Source organism: Hyperolius riggenbachi, chromosome 1 (assembly GCF_040937935.1).
Source record: "Hyperolius riggenbachi isolate aHypRig1 chromosome 1, aHypRig1.pri, whole genome shotgun sequence".
Classification (NCBI taxonomy): Eukaryota; Metazoa; Chordata; class Amphibia; order Anura; family Hyperoliidae; genus Hyperolius; species Hyperolius riggenbachi.
In genome coordinates this window covers 597,931,607-597,953,709 of record NC_090646.1, presented here as the reverse complement: position 1 = coordinate 597,953,709, position 22,103 = coordinate 597,931,607, and the positions used below count along the sequence as shown (strand labels likewise).

The 22,103-nt window shown below is 44.1% G+C and overlaps 1 protein-coding gene across 1 annotated transcript in view; it reads left to right on the top strand.

Moving 5' to 3' along the window:
- ITGA1 (integrin subunit alpha 1) overlaps positions 1–22,103 on the top strand; it is a 178,344-nt gene that overhangs the window by 64,229 nt on the left and 92,012 nt on the right. The window contains exons 4-9 of the mRNA XM_068271771.1: positions 1,672–1,760; positions 4,937–5,051; positions 7,054–7,181; positions 10,938–11,086; positions 13,398–13,548; positions 15,639–15,804. Coding sequence (XP_068127872.1) covers positions 1,672–1,760; positions 4,937–5,051; positions 7,054–7,181; positions 10,938–11,086; positions 13,398–13,548; positions 15,639–15,804 — 798 coding nt within the window. The remainder of the gene's footprint in view (positions 1–1,671; positions 1,761–4,936; positions 5,052–7,053; positions 7,182–10,937; positions 11,087–13,397; positions 13,549–15,638; positions 15,805–22,103) is intronic.

Sequence of the window (22,103 nt, the reverse complement as noted above, 5' to 3'; positions counted from 1 at the left end):
TAGATGCAGTAGTGAGCAATGTTGCTATTTTTGCAGATGATACAAAATTGTGCAGAATCATCAACTCTCAGGAAGATAGTGTCATATTGCAACAGGATCTGGATAGGATGGCTATATGGGCACATACATGGCAGATGAAATTCAATGTTGACAAATGTAAGGTCATGCATTTTGGACGTACTAATGGTCTAGCACCATACAAAATAAATGGGATACAGTTGGGGACATCAAACTTGGAGAAGGACTTAGGAGTACTCATTGACAACAAGTTAAATAATCGTACTCAATGCCAAGCAGCTGCAGCTAAAGCTAACAAAATTTTGGGATGCATTAAAAGGGAAATAAAAACTCGAGATGCTAGCATAATATTGCCCCTGTTTAACTCTCTAGTAAGGCCACATCTGGAATATGGAATTCAGTTCTGGGCACCACATTACAAAAAAGATATTGCAGTTTTAGAGCAGGTGCAGAGACGAGCAACAAAATTGATGCATGGGATGGAAGGTCTCACTTATCGAGAAAGGTTAGATAAACTGGGTTTATTTAGTCTAGAGAAAAGACGCCTTAGAGGGGATCTAATTAACATGTATAAATACATCAGAGGGCAATATAATACCTTGGCGGATGAGCTTTTTGTCCCTAGGCCTTCTCAAAAGGACTAGAGGACATGATCTGCGCATGGAGGAAAAACGTTTTAGCCATTTATTTAGGAAAGGGTTCTTTACAGTTAGAGTGATTAAGATGTGGAATGCATTGCCACAGGAAGTCGTTATGGCAAACTCTATACCTGCATTTAAAGGGGGCTTAGATGCTTTCCTTGCGTTGAAAGACATCCATGGCTACAATTACTAGGTAATGCCTAATGATGTTGATCCAGGGATTTTATCTGATTGCCATCTGGAGTCGGGAAGGAATTTTTCCCTTTAGGGGCTAATTGGACCATGCCTTGTAAGGGTTTTTTCGCCTTCCTCTGGATCAACAGGGATATGTGAGGGAGCAGGCTGGTGTTGTACTTTATACTGGTTGAACTCGATGGACGTATGTCTTTTTTCAACCAAAATAACTATGTAACTATGTAAAAAAAAAAACTATCATCTATTTTCTTTTTAATTTTTATCTGTATACTTCCATTGTAATTCTATTGGTCAGTGCACAGACCATCCAGAAATCCCAGCAGAGATGCTCCTGCCACTGTTACTATTACTGCCGGAATGATAAAGAGAACCAGTAAAGCATTTTTTAATCTGCCGCCGGGCGGGGAGTTGGTCCTTTGACGTGACCAATGAAAATCCTCCTCAGGTAGGGGGGTCTCACTGGTCCAATCAATTGTCTATTAAGGAGCACTGGATGTAAAGATGTCCTTGCCGGTGCTCTTGTTCCTATAACAGCGCTAGTCTGACAAGGAGTGGTAGAGTGGCTGAGGTCCCAGTACTGTTGACAATGATGCCAACCATTGTCCTTTCACTGTGTTTTTTAATTGTATCAGGCCCTGTAGGTATTTTTCTAAGCGGTAGAGCATGCTTTTCTTCATTGGTCAGAGTTGTGACATTCATAGTTGTGGGTTAAGGCACCACTCTTTAGTTCATGTGTACTTTGTTCTTGTTTATCATAACAGAAATACTACAATTTAAGTTTTCTTTTGTGATGTTTTAATGTAGCTACTTCTTTTAGGAAATACAACCATTCCCGATGTTACCGAAGTAAAAGACAATATGACCATGGGATCAACTTTAGTAACAAATCCTAAAGGTGGTTTTATGGTAAGTCATGGAGTGAGAAGTGAGAACACATTCCTCTGGACTTGAACTGAGTTGTTGGCTACAATTACTGACGTTTTACCTGCACTGCATAAACTGGCACCATAAGGGGATGTCAAACTCCAGTTCTTCAAGGTCAAATTTAGGTGAAATAGGGCCTTGGGCAAAAATGAGCATGTGGCCCTTCCATCCCCCAGATAGCAGTATTAGGTGACTCTTGACCTTCCACTTCCCCATATACCGGTATTTGGTGGTTTTTGTGCTCCCCCCTTTTACCCATAGAGCAGTATGTCATGGCCGTTATTGCTCCTCCCATTTCAGATTGAAATTTTATATGCCGCCCCCACCCCCAACAATGCACGGAGAAGAGCATCATATCTAACCTGCTTGCATCCCACAACCTCATCCATTTTCTTCATTCCGTGCCAGCCTCCTGTGGCTCCCCAACACCATCTCTTCTCCGTTCCTCCCAGGCATGTACGCACTGCTGTACCATGCTGGCAGGTCATGGGGACAGAGATACTGCTGCAGTGAGCCATGGAGACGGGAGGACACACTTAGGAAGGAAGAAAGAGGAGATCGCCAGCCGGACAGGTAAGATATGAGACTCTGCTGTGTACTCTGTTTTACCTTCAGTGCGCACGGCTATAATGACTCTGAAAGGTGGGAGATTTGGGGACCCAAAAAACTCATGGACTCTTGGAAATTGCCCAGTTTATCCTTATAAAAGCGTTGACCCTGGTTACTGGGACAGGCAGAGCAAGATCATCCACAAGGCAACTTAGGCAGGTGCTTGGGGCCTAGTGGGTGTCAAGGGGCCCGCCTGCCACTTTCTTTGATCTATATCCATTTCAGCTCACCCGAGGGGGCATAAGGGGGGCCCAAATTTACTACCTTGTCAAGCACCCCATTACATCTTTATCCATCTCTGGGAACAGCTGCTTGGCATCTGGGGTGAGCTGACACAGCTATAAAAGTGTCTATTGGCTTATGTGGCTCCATGTCTCCGATGCCAAACCCAGCAGAAATTGTCTGACCTGTGCATTCTCTTCTCCGTGTGAAAATAGACATTGGCCTCAATTCACTAAGCTTATTTCCTGTCCTGTAATAACGTTTCTAGAGTTATCACCATAGTGATGAGGCATGTCGTGTTCAGGAAACATTTTACCTCAGGCAAACCTAAAGTTAACACTTCTGTCTTTAAATAGACTCTGAAGCGAGTCTAAATTCACTTTTTTAACATGCAGCCATGTTAAGAACTATAACCCCTGCTAGAGAGGGGCGGGGGAGAGGCGGAGTTCTGCGCAGGGATTGATGCACATGGAGGCAGAGCTGCAGCTGAAAGCTCTGCCTCCATGAGCAGCAAAATCCACAACCAAGAAAGTTGTGGATTTTGCAGGGGGGAGTTGGAGGGTATAAACCCCTCGTTTTGCCGCGGGATGGCGGCGTTTTAGCAGGGGTTATAGTTCTTAACATGGCTGCATGTTAAAAAAGTGAATTGAGACTCGCTTCAGAGTCTCTTAAAGTTAACTCTTCTATCCTTAAAATAACCCCAGAAAGTTAAAGACAAGCTGTTAATTAACTGTGTGTGAAAATAACTACAGAGGAGGTAACGTAAAGAGAACCCGAGGTGGGTTCTAAGAACACTAATTGCACACAGAGGCTTGGTCTGCATATAATACCCAGGCTCTGTTGCTATACCGATCCCCCCACAGGCACCCCTGCGCTCTGCTCTGCCCCCATAAATCATGCACCGAGCTGTCAACACGCAGCGTGTCGCAGCCAGCTGTTTACCTCTGGATCTCTCACCGCGCCCCTGCCTCCTCCATATCAGTGGGGAGGGAAGGGACGCGGGTGGGGACCAGAGCTATGGAGGAGGCGGGGGAGCAGCAGAGACTGACAGATCCAGAGGTAAACAGCCAGCTGCGACAAACTGCTTGGCGTATGATTTATGGGGGCAGAGTGCAGGGGGGGGGGCTGTGGGGGGATCGATATGGCAACAGAGGCTGGGCAGCATATGCAGACCCAGCCTCTGTGTGCAATTAGTGTTCTTAGAATCCACTTCAGGTTCTCTTTAACAGAGGAGGTAACAACTACAGAGGCGGTAACTTAAGGAATGAAGAGATAAGATAACCCTCTCACTGTGTGGAGGTAAGTTTTCTCTTGCCTTATTATCTCCTGCATGATCTTAGTGAATTGAGGCCATTGCCTGCACCTGCAACCCTGTTTTCGATGTTAGCAATGGTACATGGCATGTGGCCAGTGTTGTTATTGATAGAGTTCAAATGTTGCCTATAGTGGGAATCCTTATTCTGATCCTAGAACTGTTCCCTTTTTTTTTTTTTTTTTGCACAGTTCTTTCTTCTGTAGACAGGGATAAGCTTCCATTCATGTCTACCAACACCCACAAGACAGTCAGGGAAACTGAACTGCATTGTGGGATGCGCCTGTCCTTTTGGGGATTTGAAAATAATGTACAAAAAAATGACAAAAATAATAACAAACGGCAGTGCCCTAATTCTCTTACTTTACTTCTGTAATAGGCACTACAGAGCAACACAGTAAAACAGGAAGCAGACGATACAAAAGTATGGTACACAATGCTAAACAAAACAGGAAATACACAGACGATAATGGTGATAATGTTATCATTATTGTTAGTATGATTAATATCATCATCACCAAAAGCAAAACAGGACCAACATTTGATGTGAATGTTTAAAGAGGAACTGTAACCAAGAATTAAACTTCCTTTCTTTTCCTTTTCTCAAACGGATCATCAAGGGGCGCTGTATGATTGATATTGTAGTAAAAGTCCTCCCACAGTGTGATGTCAGGACCATGGTCATGGCAGTTTCCTGTCTGTGAACCTCATTGCATTGTGGGAAATTGCTGTTTACAGCTGTTTCCAACTGCCAAAAAAGCAAGCAGCATCTCCTTCCACAGACATCACCTGCCAGCAGTAAAAATGTCACCATGTGATAAATGTCAGAATGTAAATCAGGGAGAGAAAAGATTTTACAATGGGCAAACAATGACTAAATAATTTATACATAATTATTGTAAAAATGAAGCTTTTTTTATTATGTTATTGTCACTGGAGTTCCTCTTTAAATGGCATTTTTAATTAGCATGCTATATGTGAATTAATTTCATGGCATTTTCTCTTTATTTTTAAGGCTTGTGGACCCCTCTACGCATATAAGTGTGGAAGTCTACACTATACAACTGGAATTTGTTCAAATGTTAGTTCCACATTTCAGGTTTTAAACTCAATCGCCCCTGGAGTACAAGGTACAGTACACTCAGCATTCTGTATTTTAATGCTTCTCAGTAGTGTTTAATGAATAAAGTGGCTCAACTTTCGGCTTTTTGAATCCAGGTATTTCTTATGCTGGGAATACATGGGTCGATTCTGGCGCTAGATTCTGAGCCCGATCGTTTTGCCCACTCGACTCTCTTATCTTCCGCTCGTTTTTCTTATCTTTTTTCAAATTTACTTCAATGATGATTCGAGCGGCAAAACATCTTAATGGCTCAAAATCGAGCCGGGCATTCCCGGCATTAGATTCCACGTGACCAAAATTTAAAGCGGAATATAACCCAGAATTTCTTCTTTGCTTTAAAAGATTATTTACAGCATATAATATACTAACACAATGTTTTTTGTTTTTTTTTGTAAAACAGCATTCAAAGGGTTACATCACAGGGCTGACTCTTCTGCAGGGAGAACCTGCATCCGAAATGCTTATAATCTTATCTTGTGTACACATTCTTTACTTGATACATTTATGTAAACATTGTCTGGCTGTGCAGGACTTCAGCTGATGAGTCCTGGGGTGAAACACAGGTCAGATATCACTGGTGGCTGCATTTACAACAGAATTACAACAGTTATAAATTGCACCAGCAGCTTTCAAAGTAAATTAACTGAACTTTGGGAAGTTATAATATCTAAATGAATATTAATACTTCTGCACAAAGGCAAATATGATAATTGTATGGGTTATAAAAACTAAGAAAACACAATTTTGTTGAAAATTTTGTCCGAGTTTTGAACCGCTAAAGTAAAAACAAAAACAAAATTAATTTCATCTTTAAACAAAAGCTTTATTGTTTTATTTATTTTTACAGTTTATGTCCTGCTTACTGCAACTGTAAACTAACTACTGCTAATCGGAAATGCATTCGTTTGTGCCCTTATGGAGTAGATGTGATTCCTCTGATGTCCTTTCTGACACCATTTATTTTATAAAATTCTTTCATTAGATTATTTATATAGCGCCAACATCTTCCACAGTGCTGTACAGAGTATATTGTCACCTAACTGTCCCTCAGAGGGGCTCACAATCTAATCCGTACCATAGTCATATGTCTATGTATGTATTGTGTAGTGCATGTATCTTAGTCTAGGGTCAATTTAGGTGGAAACCAATTAACGTATCTGTATGGGTTTTTTTGGGGGGGATGTGGGAGGAATCCAGCATGCCCAGAGAAAACCCACACAGACACAGGGAGAACGTACAAACTCTATGCAGATAGTGCCCTGGCCAAACTTCAAACCGGGGACCCAGCGCTGCAAGGTGAGGGTGCTAAGCACTTCACCACCATGCTGCCCTTACATTAGATGATGTAAATATAATCCTAGAATATTTCTACGTCGTGAAAGAGTCCCTGTAATTAACTCTGATGTCACAGGGACAGGAAGTGAGCATACTTGCTGTAGGGGTAAAATGTACCCCAAAGCCCAAAATGTATACTAGCCTCCTATTTATTAAGTCTGGACACAATTGGTACTTACATATTAGACCGTGTACTATTGCATTTACTGCAATAGCGGCTGCACTACCAGTTACCGCAAGCTCCGCAATACGGAACGGTGCTGGGGTAATGGTAGTCTATAGGCGATGTTTGTAGTGTAAACGTCAAAGCGCGGTGCGTCATTGCGCAAATGCATGCCATGGACCGACGGCAATCCCGGTGACGTACTTCCTGCACTGCAGGGAGTATGTCACTGAGCGGAGGGTCAGCGGCTCAGCGCTATGCATATGACCCCGTCGGTACACTCTGCCACATGGTCATGTTTGTAATGTCTTGCGTTGCAGTGAGATGCAGCAGGATCATCGCATCCTCACCACAACACAAAAAATAGATGTAAAACCGGCCTCAATGGCATAGGCTGTTATTTCCATGCCTACTGCCATCAGAATTACCACCTCCTGTCGGCCAACATGGATTGGAGGTAGTGTTAAGCCACAATGGTCGCTTATATGTGTGTATCATCTTTTTTTCCCAGAATGCTCCACCCAGCTGGATCTGGTGATAGTCCTGGATGGCTCAGACAGCGTATTTCCCTGGCCCAGTGTGAATGACTTTTTAAAAAAACTGTTAAGCAAAATAACGATTCACCCCACTCAAACGCAGGTAAATCTGATATTTGACACCAGAAGAGAGCAGAGCAATTGTTTTGTAAGGTGTTTGCTTACAGAAATGTATTGCCTGAAAAAATATGCATTTGTTTGTTTGAAAATATTAAATATGTCTACAGCAGAAGACTGTGGAGTTGGGACACTCATGTTCTCTGGTGCTCTCCAGTCCTGGAAAAGTTGCCCCATGTCTATGAAAGATTCAATATGGGACTTTTTTTTTACTCAAAGGGTGCGTAAAGTGACATGTGACAGGATGAGATAATCGTGTATGTGCAGTCAGATCCCTACATATAACTAGGCTATATTCCTTTTTTGCTTTTTTTCTTACTTTGAGGGATACAAATCCAGCAGTGTAAATGACCATTTCTCTACATGTAGACTTGAGTAAGACCATATCACAACACTCGCTAATAGGTCATTACAAGCAATAACACTCTTTGTTGATTGCTGAGAAGCAATTTTGAGTGTAGTAGATTGATAAAAAGGTAATTAAATCAAGATCTGAGCTGTAACATATCAACCTCCCTGGCGGTATGATTATTTTCCAGGTTTTAGAGTCTTTTCTGAACATTTCAGACCCTAAAATCAGGAAACCATCATACTGCCAGAAAGCCAGCAGCAGCCCCAGCTCTCACCCACCTCCCTGGGCTCCAGCACTGCAATTTTACCTTCGTCCTCCAGGTAGCGATGTAACGCTTTGGTGAGATCAATGACGGCAATCTCACCAGAGTGATTCAGAGCCTCCGAGGAAAAGAAGAAGGACAGCTACCGACCTCTGAATTGCCCATGAGGTGAGTAAAAGCTCCTGCTGCCCTCCAATGACTTACATTGAGTCTCCAGCGTCTAGCCCGAGCTCAACGCAGGATCACCGCCAGGGAGGTTAAAAAACATCAACATTCATTTGAGATTATAAAAACCTAAATGAAAATCTGTAAGTAAAAAAAACCCTGGGGAATACTTACCTCGGGAGGAGGTAACCTCTGGATCCTAATGAGGTTTCTACCGTCATTCTAAGTCCCGGCAATGCAGTGCTGGAAGGTCCAGAACACCGGTGGAGTGTTTGCAGTAGAGCGGACCCAGTTGGGCTCGGCTATGTCCGCCGGAACCCGTTCGGAAAGCCATGACTGTGTCTGCGCTGGAGCCAGGGACGGTGAATATGGCAGGCACTACTGCGCCTGTATCACTGCCGACTTCCTTACGGGCTGTGGTTTTGAGGAACTTCCAGCCCTGGATAGCCGGGATTGAAGAGGACTGGGAAGCCTCATTAGGGTCCAGAGACTTCCCCTGAGGTAATTATCCACCAGATGGGTTTTTTCCTTACACATTATCTTTAAACTTGTCTTTTTAGTTTTAAACACAAAACAAATGTGTATGGGATTCCTGAAAAGTTCTATTTAGACTTATGATCATCGATTCAAAGGTTTATCATTCCAGTTTATTTTCACTTGATGTTTGTTTTTCAGTCGAAAAAAATGAGTGATTGTAGCCCCCTCCCCCCCCCCCCCCAAAAAAAAAGTTACCTGGCAAGCCTGGCTGGCCCTCACCCCTCTTTCCCTTGCTAAGCATGTCCACGTTCATCCCCTTGGAGCTACACTGATGTCACCTCCCTCAGAGTATCGAGAGCTGGCTGGGGGGCTGGATGGAAGCATCAGCCTGCACTTCAAGCTCTGTATGCATTGTTGACCAGCCTGCAGGGGAAGCATAGGGGGCTGTTTGAGCAGTTCCTCCACTCACACAAACCCTGCAGTGCAACCCAGAAACCTACAGATCCATATTCCACAGTGCCATAGCCCTTACATCATTTTCTCATGCCACAGTAATGTACTCTGCCATTCATTACAAAAGAAGGGGGTAGTTAATGGCTGTTATTATAATCACACATACCTTTAATCCAGCATAGGGGAGAGTGTGATTGCTTTGTGCACTATGCTTCCTCCCAAAGCAGACTCTAGTAGATTGCACCATGATAAAAGTTGGGACTTTCCCTCATGACATCAGAGCCCTGCCAGGAGCCTCCATGTCAAAAACATTCCCATTTCATGTGTACATGTAAAAAGGCACCTGGAAAAAAGGGCACATGGGAATGGAGCTAGTAGAATATCAGTAAAATTACAGATATTCTTCTACATAATTCCAAAAATATAATATAGCTAAATTTTGGCGATATTTTACTATGTCTTAGCCAAACCCTACTCTCACACAGAACCCTCCCTCTACTGATCCCTAACCCTAAAACCTCTACCTATGCCTAACCCTAAAACCTCCCTCTACTGATGCCTAACCCAAAGACCTCCCTCTATCAATGCCTAACCCTAAAACCTCCTTTTACTAATGCCTAACCCTAAGACCTCCCTCTACTGAAGCCTAACCCTAAGACCTCCCTCTACTGATGCCTAACCCAAAGACCTCTCTCTATCAATTCCTAACCCTAAAACCTCCTTCTACTGATACCTAACCCTAAGACCTCCCTCTATCAATGCTTAACCCTAAGCCCTCCCTCTACTGATGCCTAATTCAAAGACCTCCCTCTATCAATGCCTCCTACATCAGTAGAGGGAGGTCTTAGGGCTAGGCATTAGTAGAAAGACCTAAGACCACACTCTACTGATGCCTGACCCAAAGACCACCCTCTATCATTGCCTAACCCCAAAACCTACCTCTACTGATGCCTAACCCTAAAACCTCCCTCTACTGATGCCTAACCCTAAGACCTCCCTCTATCACTGCTTAACCCTAAGACCTCCCTCTATCAATGCCTAACTCTAAAACCTCCCTCTACCGATACCTAACGCTAAAACCTCTCTCTATAAATGCCTCACCCTAAAACCTCCCTCTACTGATGCCTAACCCTAAGACCTCCCTCTATCATTGCCTAACCCCAAAACCTAATTCTACTGATGCCTAACTCTAAGACCTCCCTCTACCAATGCCTAACCCTAAGACCTCCCTCTATCAATGCCTCACCATAACACCTCCCTCTACTGATGCCTAACCCTAAGACCTCCCTCTATCAATGCCTAACCCTCAAACCTCCCTCTACTGATGCCTAACCCTAAGACCTCCCTCTACTGATGCCTAACCCTAAGACCTCCCTCTACTGATGCCTAACCCTAAGACCTCCCTCTACTGATGCCTAACCCTAAGACCTCCCTCTACTGATGCCTAACTCTAAGACCTCCTTCTACTGATGCCATTGCCTAACCCTAAGACCTCCCTCTACTGATGCCTAAACCTAAAACCTCCCTGTACCGATGACTAATCTTAAGACCTCCCTCTACCGATGCCTAACCCTAAAACCTTCCTCTACTGATGCCTAACCCTAAAACCTTCCTCTACTGATGCCTAACACTCTCTTAATCACCTCTCCTTACCTTAACATACCCCCATCACAAAGACGGTACATTTAACTTTTTTGCTGCAAATTGCGGTCATTATAAATTTGGGAACATGGCTTGGAGCTGCAAAATGCGGCTTGCAAGCCGTGTTCCCAAATTTCCCTACACGATTGAGCAGCTTCGGTACTTCTTGGGGGGGGGGGGGGTGAAAAAATGCACTTGTTTGTTGCTGTCCTTTTCCATGACGTTGTGAAACAAATAGCGCAGTGGGATGCCTATTAGATTCTCAGGCAAGACATTGAAGAACGATCATCGTGTTTACAAGCCTTACACCAGTCAGCATCAAGCCACGATTAACCGATTAAGGCCAACATGTTTTGATAAACTATATTTTAATGTGCAAATTTTTTTTAAAGGTTGGGATAGTTCAGTATGGAGAAAATGTAACCCATGAATTCTACCTGAACACGCACTCATCCACGCACAGCGCACTGGAGGCAGCCAGCAAAATAAAGCAACTAAGAGGAAGCCAGACACTGACCGCTCTGGGCATCGAGACAGCAAGGTATGTGCAGATAAATTGACTTTCTGTACAAAGCAAAAAAAGGTATGCCTCAGATGTTTCTGACAAGATGAGCCACATGCTTGTTTCAGGTGTGTGATCCAAACCCTACTGAAGCTAAAGATTTCAGAAGGGCAGCCAGGCAACTGGGATTGTAAAAGAAGAAATAAATATGTCAGCCTCCATATGCCTCTCACTTCAGGTGTCCTTTAAAGAGAACCTGAAGTTGGAAGACTACATAGGTGGTCATCTTCAACAAGCTTGCAAGGTCATCAGCAAATAGCGTGCTGCCAGTAGAGTAAGACCAGAGTCGAAACATTTGAATTACCAGCTCATTCTGGGTCTGTGACTTAAAGTGTTAGAGGCAGAGCATAAGCAGAGATCAGGCAGCTGGCATTGTTTATTAGAGAATTAAAATGCCAGTCTCCGCATTCCTCACCAGAGGCGTAACAAGAGGTGACCAGCACCTGTGATCGCATGGGGGTCCAGAGCTGGGGGGGGGGGGGCAACTACTAACCTTCCCTTACTCTGATACAGTGGATTATACTCCAGATCAGGTGTTTTTGTGGCTACACTTGGGACAGGAACCTTTTTGGCTGAGAGAGCCATAAATGACACATAATGTTTCAAACTGGGACAGTAGGGCTCACACCCCTGTTGCCATAGTGATGTGTATACAGTTGATCCGCCAGGCAGCGTAAGTGTCAGACACGTCTTCAGCTTCTCTTGGGTTTCAGCAACATCAGCCATTTCCCCCGAGAGCCAGACAGGAGAAATACCGACTAACAGCTTTTACAATTAGCTTGGGGGTTGATCCCCTTTGTAGGACGAGATCCCCACACTGTGGCCCAATGGGCTGCCTGTCAAGTGACAGGCAGCCTATTGGGCCAGTCAAAGTGCGGGGATCTCGCTCTACAAAGTCACTGGATCTGACAGGGTTCAGAGTGGGACAATTGGAGCAGCCGTTAGTTTTGGGGTAGCGTGAGTAAGTTAGTAGTGCATGCTACAGCAGTAGCATTCACTACTTTGAAAATGTTACTTGCGCTGCCACACTAAGCTGCGCTGCTTGAGCAGTGTAGCTTAGTGAATCAACTCTTGCTGATTTGTCTGTGAGCCAGATGTAGTCATCAAAAGAGCAACATCTGGCTCCCGAGCCATAGGTTCTCTACCCCTATTTACACTGTAGATCATGATGGCCACACTTGTGAGATCGGTCCCAAGGCTGTGAAGTGCACCAAGGGGAAGCAAGGGAAGGGGTGTGAACATCGTGAGGCCGCATCAAAGTTTTTCTGGGGGGGGCCTTTAAACTGTAGATTTGCCTCTGTTCCTCTCACTTCAGGTTGCTTTTTATGACCACCCCCTTTCCTAATCCTGCTAAGTGTACTAAATGGGCAAGTATCCACTCCATTCCTCTACTTCATATACAATAGGTACAGAGCTTCCCTGGCGAAAGCAAATGCAGCAGATATCATATACAGTATATTTTATCTGCTCGCAGCACACATCCGAATATGGAAACCCACATCCCTGCAGAATTATGATCTATTCTATAAGGCTTGTCACTATGGAATGCACACCAGTTAATTGGATTTCTCCAGGGTTGAGTTATTCCAGACGCATTGCATACTCCGCAGTATTTCTTTCCTATAGTCATTATGTGAATATAAGAGGACAGAAGCTCGTCCTGTACCATGAGCCAAGACTGCATGTGAATGCCAGGCTTCTAAGAAGATTAGGCTCAGTTATGACATAGGGGCAATATTATTTTTATAATTATTACTATTTTTAAACCAAACCTGAACTGAAAATTAAAAGTCAAACATACAATCGTCAAACATACTGTATATGTATGTGTAGTCTACTCACCGATCGCTTTCTCCTCTCCTGCATCCTTCTGATTGTCCACTGTGATCAATGGAATTCTCCATCCTCCATTTTGAAAATGGACATTACCCCATAACAGATTCCTGGTCAGCACACTGGTAAACTGTAAAAATTAGTCATAGGGAAACATGGACATTACCTTGCACATCAGTTGTCCTTTCAGTTATAACTGACAGCAACTGATATATAACTGACAGCAAATAATATATTTCAGTTCTAACAAAATCTTGGCAGACTAGCAGCTTCACTTGGCGCCCACATTCCCGCCCACTATACACACAGCATATCGGCCAATTATTCCAGTTACCTTTTTTGCCAGGTAAGCAACACATAAAGTTCAGAACTGCCCTGACTGTTATGACTAATTAATTGTACATGATAATGGTTACATAATGGTTCCATGCTTTTTACCCTGTATTGTATATTTCAGAGCAGAAGCATTCACAGAAGAAAGAGGGGCGCGGAGAGGTGTGAAGAAGGTTATGTTGGTTGTAACAGATGGGGAATCTCATGATAATTACAGACTGCCAGGCGTTGTAGCTGCTTGTGAAGATGATGGCATTGAAAGATATGGCATTGCAGTGAGTATCTTTCTGCCTGAACTTATGTAGGTGTGCCCTAGGCAGGACATCCAGTGTCACCCCAAGCCTATCCTATAGCAATGAACATGTGCATCAGCACACTAATAGCTTCTAAACATTTAAAGAGAATCTATAACGTCAAAACGTCCCCTGGGGGTACTCACCTCGGGTGGGGGAAGCCTCAGGATCCTAATGAGGCTTCCCACTCCGTCCTCCATCCCTCAGGGGTCTCGCTGCAGCCCTCCGTACAGCGGTGACGTCAATATTTACCTTACCGGCTCTCGGCTCCCTTGACGGCTGTCGGCTCTGAAGTAGGCAGAAATACCCGATACCAAGTCTCCGGCGCCTGCGCAGTAGAGCGGACCCGACTGAGATCGGGTATTTCTGTCTACTTCGGAGCCGAAAGCAGCCACAGCGCCCCCGCTGGAGCCAGCAAAGGTAAATATTGAATTGACAGTCGGGTCTGTCGCCGGCTGTTCGGAGGGCTGCAGCGAGACCCCCGTGGGACAGAGGACGGCGTGGGAAGCCTCATTAGGATCCCGAGGCTTCCCCCACCTGAGGTGAGTACCCCCCATGGGGATATTTTTGATGTTACAGTGTCTCTTTAAATAGAAACTGTAACCAAAGATTGAACTTTATCCAATCAGTAGCTGATAACCCTTTTCCCATGAGGAAGCTTTACATTTTCCTGAAGAGATCATCAGGGGCGTCTTTATGGCTGTTATTGTGGTGAAACCCCTCCCACTGTGTGATGTCAGGACCAGTTTCCTGTCTATGAACAGCGTTGCATTGTGGGATAAAATAATGCCTGCCAAGAAACCAGAATCTCCATCTGTGTATATATATATATATATGATTTAAAAAAAAAAAAACTTTTAGCCTATTGCATTGTTAATGGGTGTGGTTATAGGTAATGGCAATTAATGTTGTCTGTTTTTTCATGTCTGCCAGTTGTAAAGATGATGGCTTACAGGCTCACCCAAATTATATGAACAAATTACATGGCGAGTATCAATCATTTCTTGCTCTCTTTTCAGTACGGGCTCTTTCACATCTAACAACGCATGCAGGAGCCGTTCACCTGCACGTGATGAATAGCCTGCGGCGTGTCGTCGGGGTGCTGCGGTGTTAGGCAATCAGCGGCGGTAGCTATTAATTCATCTGACGGTAAAACACTGGCTCCAGAAGATTAAAAGCTCTCGGGTGCGTCAAACCGCAACATACCGAAATGCAGCGTTGGGTGTAAAAGGTAAAAAGAAAGTCTATGGACTTCCATTTTACCTTGGTTAACGCAAAGGTTCGACTTTGCGTCAAAATGCAGGAAACAGGCTCTAGTGTAAAAGAGCCGTGAGATATTATGCCGTCCAGGCAGTTACACACACAAGAAAAGTTACAATGTTTCAATCCTTTCAGCATAGTGTCTCTCTGTCAGTGTCTGCAAAAAGGGAAATGTTGCTTGCTTGTCAGTTGGAAAAAAAACATTATTTCCCACAATGCAACGAGGTTCACAGACAGCAAACTGTCAGGACCATGGTCATGACATCACACTGTGGGAGGGGTTTCACCACAATATCAGCCATACAGAGCCCTGTATGGGGTGGGAATGATCGTGGGAAAGGGGGTATCAGCTACTGATTCTGAATCCTGGGTTAAAGTTCCTCTTTAAAGTGGACCTGAACTCTTGCACAGGACAGAAGAAAAACATAGAGAAGCGCACCCTGTATGTATTTAGAGAGTTTTGCCTGTCTAATTCCCCCTCCTCTGTGACTAATCACAAGTTGTAATTTGAAGCATCCGCTATGTCAGCTGACTGCGATGGCAGAGAGCTAGTAGGTAAACACCAGATGTTAACAAAATTTCTGCTTCCATGAAAACAGGAAGTAGACACACTGCTTATTTATTGCAGAATTTGTATGAATGTTTTTCTTTAAAGGTTAGCAGAGAGGAAGTTCTGAGTTCAGGTCCTCTTTAAGAGAGGCTGTTCCTTCCCTATGTCTTGTTTTTGTAACTTACACCATTTATTTAATTGGGTCATACGTACAGTAGATGCTTTATAGACAAAGGGTAACAATATTCATTTTTCATTTTAGATTCTTGGAAGCTACAATAGAGGGAACGTCAGCACAGAGAAACTGATTGAGGAAATTTTATCCATTGCGAGTGAACCAAAAGACAAACATTTCTTTAACGTGTCAGATGAGCTAGCGCTTTCAACTATTGTGGAATCAGTAGGAGAGAGGATATTTGCCCTTGAAGGTAAGGAAAGTAACAATAGAAGCTGTTATGTGTTATGGTATGATTATTCACAATGGCTATAGGAACTATTAATAATGTAGTGAAACCTACATGTTGCCCAACACCTCTGCACATTACAGCAATGGGCAATATATACTCCAGTCTTCCTCTTCATGCTAGCCCCTAATTGGTTGATCTTCTTGGTTGATCAGGGTCATGTGATAGCTGCAACTTCATGTTACCTGGGTGAGCAATGGGAGAATGTGCTACTGCCTCACTGATTACCTGGCCTTGACCAGGGGCGTTGCTAGCAGCAAAGATCAGTGGCACGTGCCCCAAATCTATTCTGGGGTGCCCCGGATGTCCCAGAGAAAGAGTCATCTGTGGTGCCTCAATGCGGGCATGCTGGGAGCTGTGGTGTTACTCGAGGGTATGCTGGGTGATGTGGTGCCTCTATGGGGGCATGCTGGGAGCTGGGGTGTGTCAATCCCCCCGATTGACACACCCCAGCTCCCAGCATGCTGGGTGCTGTGATGCCTTTATGGGGGCATGCTGGGTGCTGTGGTCTGTCAATCGGAGGTACGCAGGGTGCTGTGGTGCCTCTATGCGGGCATGCTGGGTGCTGTGGTGCCTCTATGGGGGCATGCTGGGTGCTGTGGTGCCATACTGGGTGCTGTGATGCATTTATGGGGCAAGCAGGGAGCTGTGGTCCTTTTATGGGGCTTGTTGTGTGTTGTGGTGCCTCAATGGGAGGCCCGTGGAAGCATGGCAGTGGGTCCAATAGAAGGACAAAGAATGCTGTGGGGGAACTGCCAGATAACCTGGCAGCCCGCCCAGCAGAAAGCTAGTCCAGCCAGCACAGGAGCAAGGTAACTGCCTAGTTATGTTTAAATGACACTGTCTATTTATGTGATATGCTGAATGTATATAATTATTTTTTGTATTAATGGAGAGGGGGGCTTAATCCAACACTTTGCTGGGCATGCCTACTTAGACTGCTATTAAGTTCATGTTAATTTGGCTCCACCCATGACCACACCTACATTTGAAGCATGGTCACACCCGTTTTCCAGCTGGAGTGCCCCGGATCTCTTAGGATCCTAGAAACACCCCTGGCCTTGACAGGTGGCTGGTATTGGCTGAAGTTAAAACTAACCTCAATCAAAGCTCGGGTTCAAAACTAGTCATTACCCTGCAGAGAGGGAAGCCTCAGGATCTTATTGAGGCTTCCCTCAGTGGTTGCTGAGCACGGTCCCACTCTACATCACGGTCGCACAGCTCCTCTTTAGAGATGTCGCGAACATAGAATTTTCTGTTTGCGAACTTCTGAAAACGGTTCACAAACAAGCGAATCGCCATAGACTTCAATGGGCAGGTGAATGTTAAAACCTACAAAGTCTGTTTCTGGCCACAAAAGTGATAAAAAAGTTTTTTCAAGGGGTCTAACACCTGGACAGGGGCATGCCGGAGGGGTATCCATGCCAAAAGTTCCACCAAAAATTATGGAGGATTTTAATCCCTAAAGGGCAGAAATCACATTATGCACAGCTCTGGGTGTCAGTGGGCTGTGGAGTGTCACAAACAAAGAAATGCAATAGTACTATTAGAATACAGTGAAGTAATAATGCACTGGAATGGTTCTGTGCCTGCAACTTATAGAGGAATTTCAGCCTAAACAAGCATACTGTCATTAAGTTACATTAGTTATGTTAATTAAAATAGATCGGTAATATAATCTCTTACCCACCCTGTTTTAAAGAACAGGCAAATGTTTGATTTCATGAGGGCAGCCATCTTTTTGGTTGAAAGGAGGTGACAGGGAGCATGAGACACAGTTCCAACTGTCCTGTGTGATGATCACCCCTCCCAGTTGCTAGGCAACATGAATAAAAACATAGGAAATCCCATCATGCTTTGCACAGCATCAGGGAAATAAAAGCTCCGGCAGGTTTCTTTGATGGGTGGAGCTTAGCTAAAAATGCAGCTAAAAATGATGCTTTGGTAAGAAAAGCAAAGTCCTGATGCTGTGAACCTGTTAAGTTCTGCTGAGTAGATTTTTAGTCTGCTGAGTAGATTTTTAGTCACAGTGGGCTGTGGAGTGTCACACACAAAAAAAAACACAAGAGACCGATGTGCTACCCCTCAAAGGGGCTGTTTGGAGTGCTTTCACAGCAAGTGAGGAACAAGGACACAGGCCTAGCTAATGCTTTCCTTACCTATCTGCAGCAAGTCTGTCCCTGCTCTCACTAACAGTCAGCAGCCAGCAGAGAATTAATACAATATGGCCACTGCAACTGCTTCTTGATAGGGGGGTGGGGGTCCAGGATGGGGTGCTAGCTAATTGGCTGCCCTGTGTCTCCTGACTGTGAGGTAAGGTGTCAAAGTTTAGCTTAATGATGATGTATAGCACGGCAAATGTTCGCTATTCGCGGTGAATGCGAATAGCCGATGTTCGCAGAACACTGTTAGCCGGCGAACAGTTCGGGCCATCTTTACTCCTCTTCTACACTACAGGTGTAGAGAGAAAACAGACACTTAGTGGCACTTTTTCTTCCTCACAGATTTCCTATAGGCCGGCTGCACACCTATGCATGCGCAAGTAACCCGCGCCTGTACAGTAGCAACAAGCCGTTCGTGCTACTGCACAGGTGCAAACCCACTGGTGCTTTTGGCTCCGTGCTACTGCGCATGCGCAAGTGGGCTTGAGCACCTACTGCCAGGCCATGAATCCATGCTCCAAAATCCAAAAGCTTTGTGATCCTCCACGACCCCTCCAATGATGGCAGGGAAAGGTCTTCATCTTTGTGGCCGCACTCATCTCCATGTACGATTGTGGCTGCGCAAGCACCAGTGGGTTTGGACCTGTGCAGTAGCACAAACCATTTAGTGCTACTGCACAGCTACGGGTTACTGCGCATGCACAGGTGTGCAACCGGCCTAAAGGAAACCTGTGAGGGAAAAAAGTGACCCTAAGGTCCCGTTTACACTTAATCAGTTGGTGTGCGTTAGTGTGCGTTAGTATGCGTTAGTGCGCGTTGGTACGTGTTTTTTCCATAGCAGTGCATTGGGGAGAAGATTTCAGTTAAAACGCGTTAAGTGTGAAAGGTGCCATAGGAAAACATGGGCATTACTTTGGAAATCAGTTTTCTTTCCGTTTTAACTGAGAGCAACTGATTAAGTGTAAAAGGGCCCTAAGTGTCTGTTTTCTCTTTTACACCTGTAGTAACCAGTCACACAGTGATCATGTGTTTGGCTGCAACTAGCTGCTCTCCTGACAGTTACACTTAAAACATAACAATGGACTACATGATTGTTTTGCGGTGAGGAGACCATTAGGTTGAGAATTTACATGCCTTTTCAGTACTGCACTGTGGAGAAGAAATAACATCCAGAATAAAATAGTGCATGCTGCATGGTAGTAAAGTAGTTAATAACAGAGATAGATTTCAGGGCCCTGCTCTACACACTGTGATCCAAAGGACTTTAAGTGACCCTTACTGTATTTTACCCTTTCTGGGAAGCTGAATATTTCCTCAGAGAGCTACAATAAAAATCAACTGCACAACTCGGCATAAAACATGTTATTTTACACAAAAGATTGTGAATGCGCTTCCTGTGGTGACATCAGTAAAGCGGGCCAGAGCTATACTGAGGAGGAAGATAACACAATGTTTAATTCAGCGCAGGTCTCCTGGGGTTTATGCAATTCCTAATGTATAGGTCAGAGGAGGAAGAGAGAAGCTGAAGGGCTTGGGAACTCGTTCCTGATGGTAAATAAATGTGTAGGGTGTGGAGGACTTCAAAATCCTACTGCTCTCATATTTCTGCTACACCAGGAGCAAGTAATTATCAGGCAATGCATAGCTGACAAAGATAAATGGTACAGCTGAAGAAAATGTATATATGATGGCCAGCTGTGGGCAAAGATGATTATGCATGTAAAGATCTTAAAGTGTGACCCCGCTTGCACAGAAAAAAAACAATGACCTCCAAAACAAGTAAATGCATTGCACTGATGTCAGAAAAATGTGCTTAGCATGCAGAAGTAGCATCCTAGGTTTGGATTTTAGTTGGAATACTATCTGGGTGGAGTTGCAAAACACACATATCAGATAAGGACGCCAGGAAAAAAGGCACGGGGTATAGCCGAAATTTTAAGATATTGTCTATAACAATATTTTTATCGTATCTTTATCTGAGATAGAATAATAAATATGTTAAAATAACGTTAAATAAAATATTTAATTTTAATATTTTAAGCAAAATATTGTCTATAACAGTAAAAACAAAAATATATTTACAGTTGTAAAAGGCATAGTAAAACATTGGTAAATATAAACGAAATTTTACTACAACTAAACCTAACCCTACTCTCGCACAGAACCCTTCCTCTACCGATGCCTAACTCTAAGACCCCCCCGGTGGTGCTTAACCCCAAGACACCCCTGGTGGTGCCTAACCCTAAAGACCCCCTGGTGGTGCCTTACCCTAAAACCCCCCTTCCTGACGCCTAAGCCTAATATTCCCTTCCTGACACCTAACCCTAAAACCCCTTTTCTCCACCGCAAATAACGTTAATATAAAAAGCGATACATTTCTATGATATATAAGTTCAAAATAATAATTTACAAAACACTAATTCTCAAAACAAAAAAAAACTGTTTTTGCGATAAATTCTCACCTGCTATTTATTGGGCACCCAAATGTCTTCTTTGGCGCCCAATAGCAAATATTTTGCATTGGCACCTAAGGGCGGCCAAATAGTCCTTTAGCCCCAGGCGCCCAAATTTCCTGATTTTTCGAAAAACTTCTAGACAGTTAATTGTCTTCTCTATAGAGGTGCACTGCAGTAAGAGGAACATTTAGGTTGCTATATGTATTTCCTTTTAAAGAATTGCCTACATTTGACATTCTGAATACCCAATGTAATGCTGGCCACACAGTGAGTGTGCATGCTATTGGGTGCTCTTCACATAGGTAAAGGAGGTGATTTTTATCGCTTGGTGATCTGTTCCTGGCTTGCTTAGGATAAGGAAGCACTTTTCTCTACTTTTCACGAGCCATTCATTTTAGAGAGCCTTACAGTTCAGCTTGCAATACAATAACATTTTAGAAAGCTCTTTTCTCTCATAGGACTGTGATGGATTTTGTCATTTGCCGAAAGTCATCACCCGAAGACCTTTCACATAATTACCCTTAAAGTTTGCATAGCATTTATTAATCATGAGCCCTCAAAATGCCAAAGCTACTATGACCATCAAATGATAAATGCAGCTAATGTTACATCCGACACATGAAATAAAGGCAAACATTACCTCCGACATATGGGGACGCAGGTGGGCACTTTTTGGATATAAATTTGGGGCACCACATGGATAGATCTGGTCAAGTGCCCTGGATCGGCTCCTTCCCCCCAGTGGCAAGCCTGGTATGTATAATAAATGCATGATACAGACCACAAGCTCCATCTTTCCTGGGACTCCTCTGTGTAAGGAGTGTAAGCAGAGGAAAAAGAATTGTTTGTTAAAGGAAATGTGAAGCGGAAAAAACTAAACTTAGCTACTCACCTGCAAAGAGGGAATGTTCTGGAACCCATAGAGCCTTAGATACTCACCTACAAAAAGGGAATTCTCTGGAACCCATAGAGCCTTAGATACTCACCTACAAAGAGGGAATGCTCTGGAACCCATAGAGCCTTAGATACTCACCTAGAAAGAGGGAATGCTCTGGAACCCATAGAGCCTTAGCTACTCACCTGCAAAGAGGGAATGCTCTGGAACCCATAGAGCCTTAGATACTCACCTACAAAGAGGGAATGCTCTGGAACCCATAGAGCCTTAGATACTCACCTACAAAGAGGGAATGCTCTGGAACCCATAGAGCCTTAGATACTCACCTACAAAGAGGGAATGCTCTGGAACCCATAGAGCCTTAGATACTCACCTACAAAGAGGGAATGCTCTGGAACCCATAGAGCCTTAGATACTCACCTACAAAAGGGAATTCTCTGGAACCCATAGAGCCTTAGATACTCACCTAGAAAGAGGGAATGCTCTGGAACCCATAGAGCCTTAGATACTCACCTAGAAAGAGGGAATGCTCTGGAACCCATAGAGCCTTAGATACTCACCTAGAAAGAGGGAATGCTCTGGAACCCATAGAGCCTTAGATACTCACCTACAAAGAGGGAACGCTCTGGAACCCATAGAGCCTTAGATACTCACCTAGAAAGAGGGAATGCTCTGGAACCCATAGAGCCTCTCTCTCTCTCTGTGGGTCCTCATTCCACCACTGTCCCACCGGTGAAATTATTGGGCAAA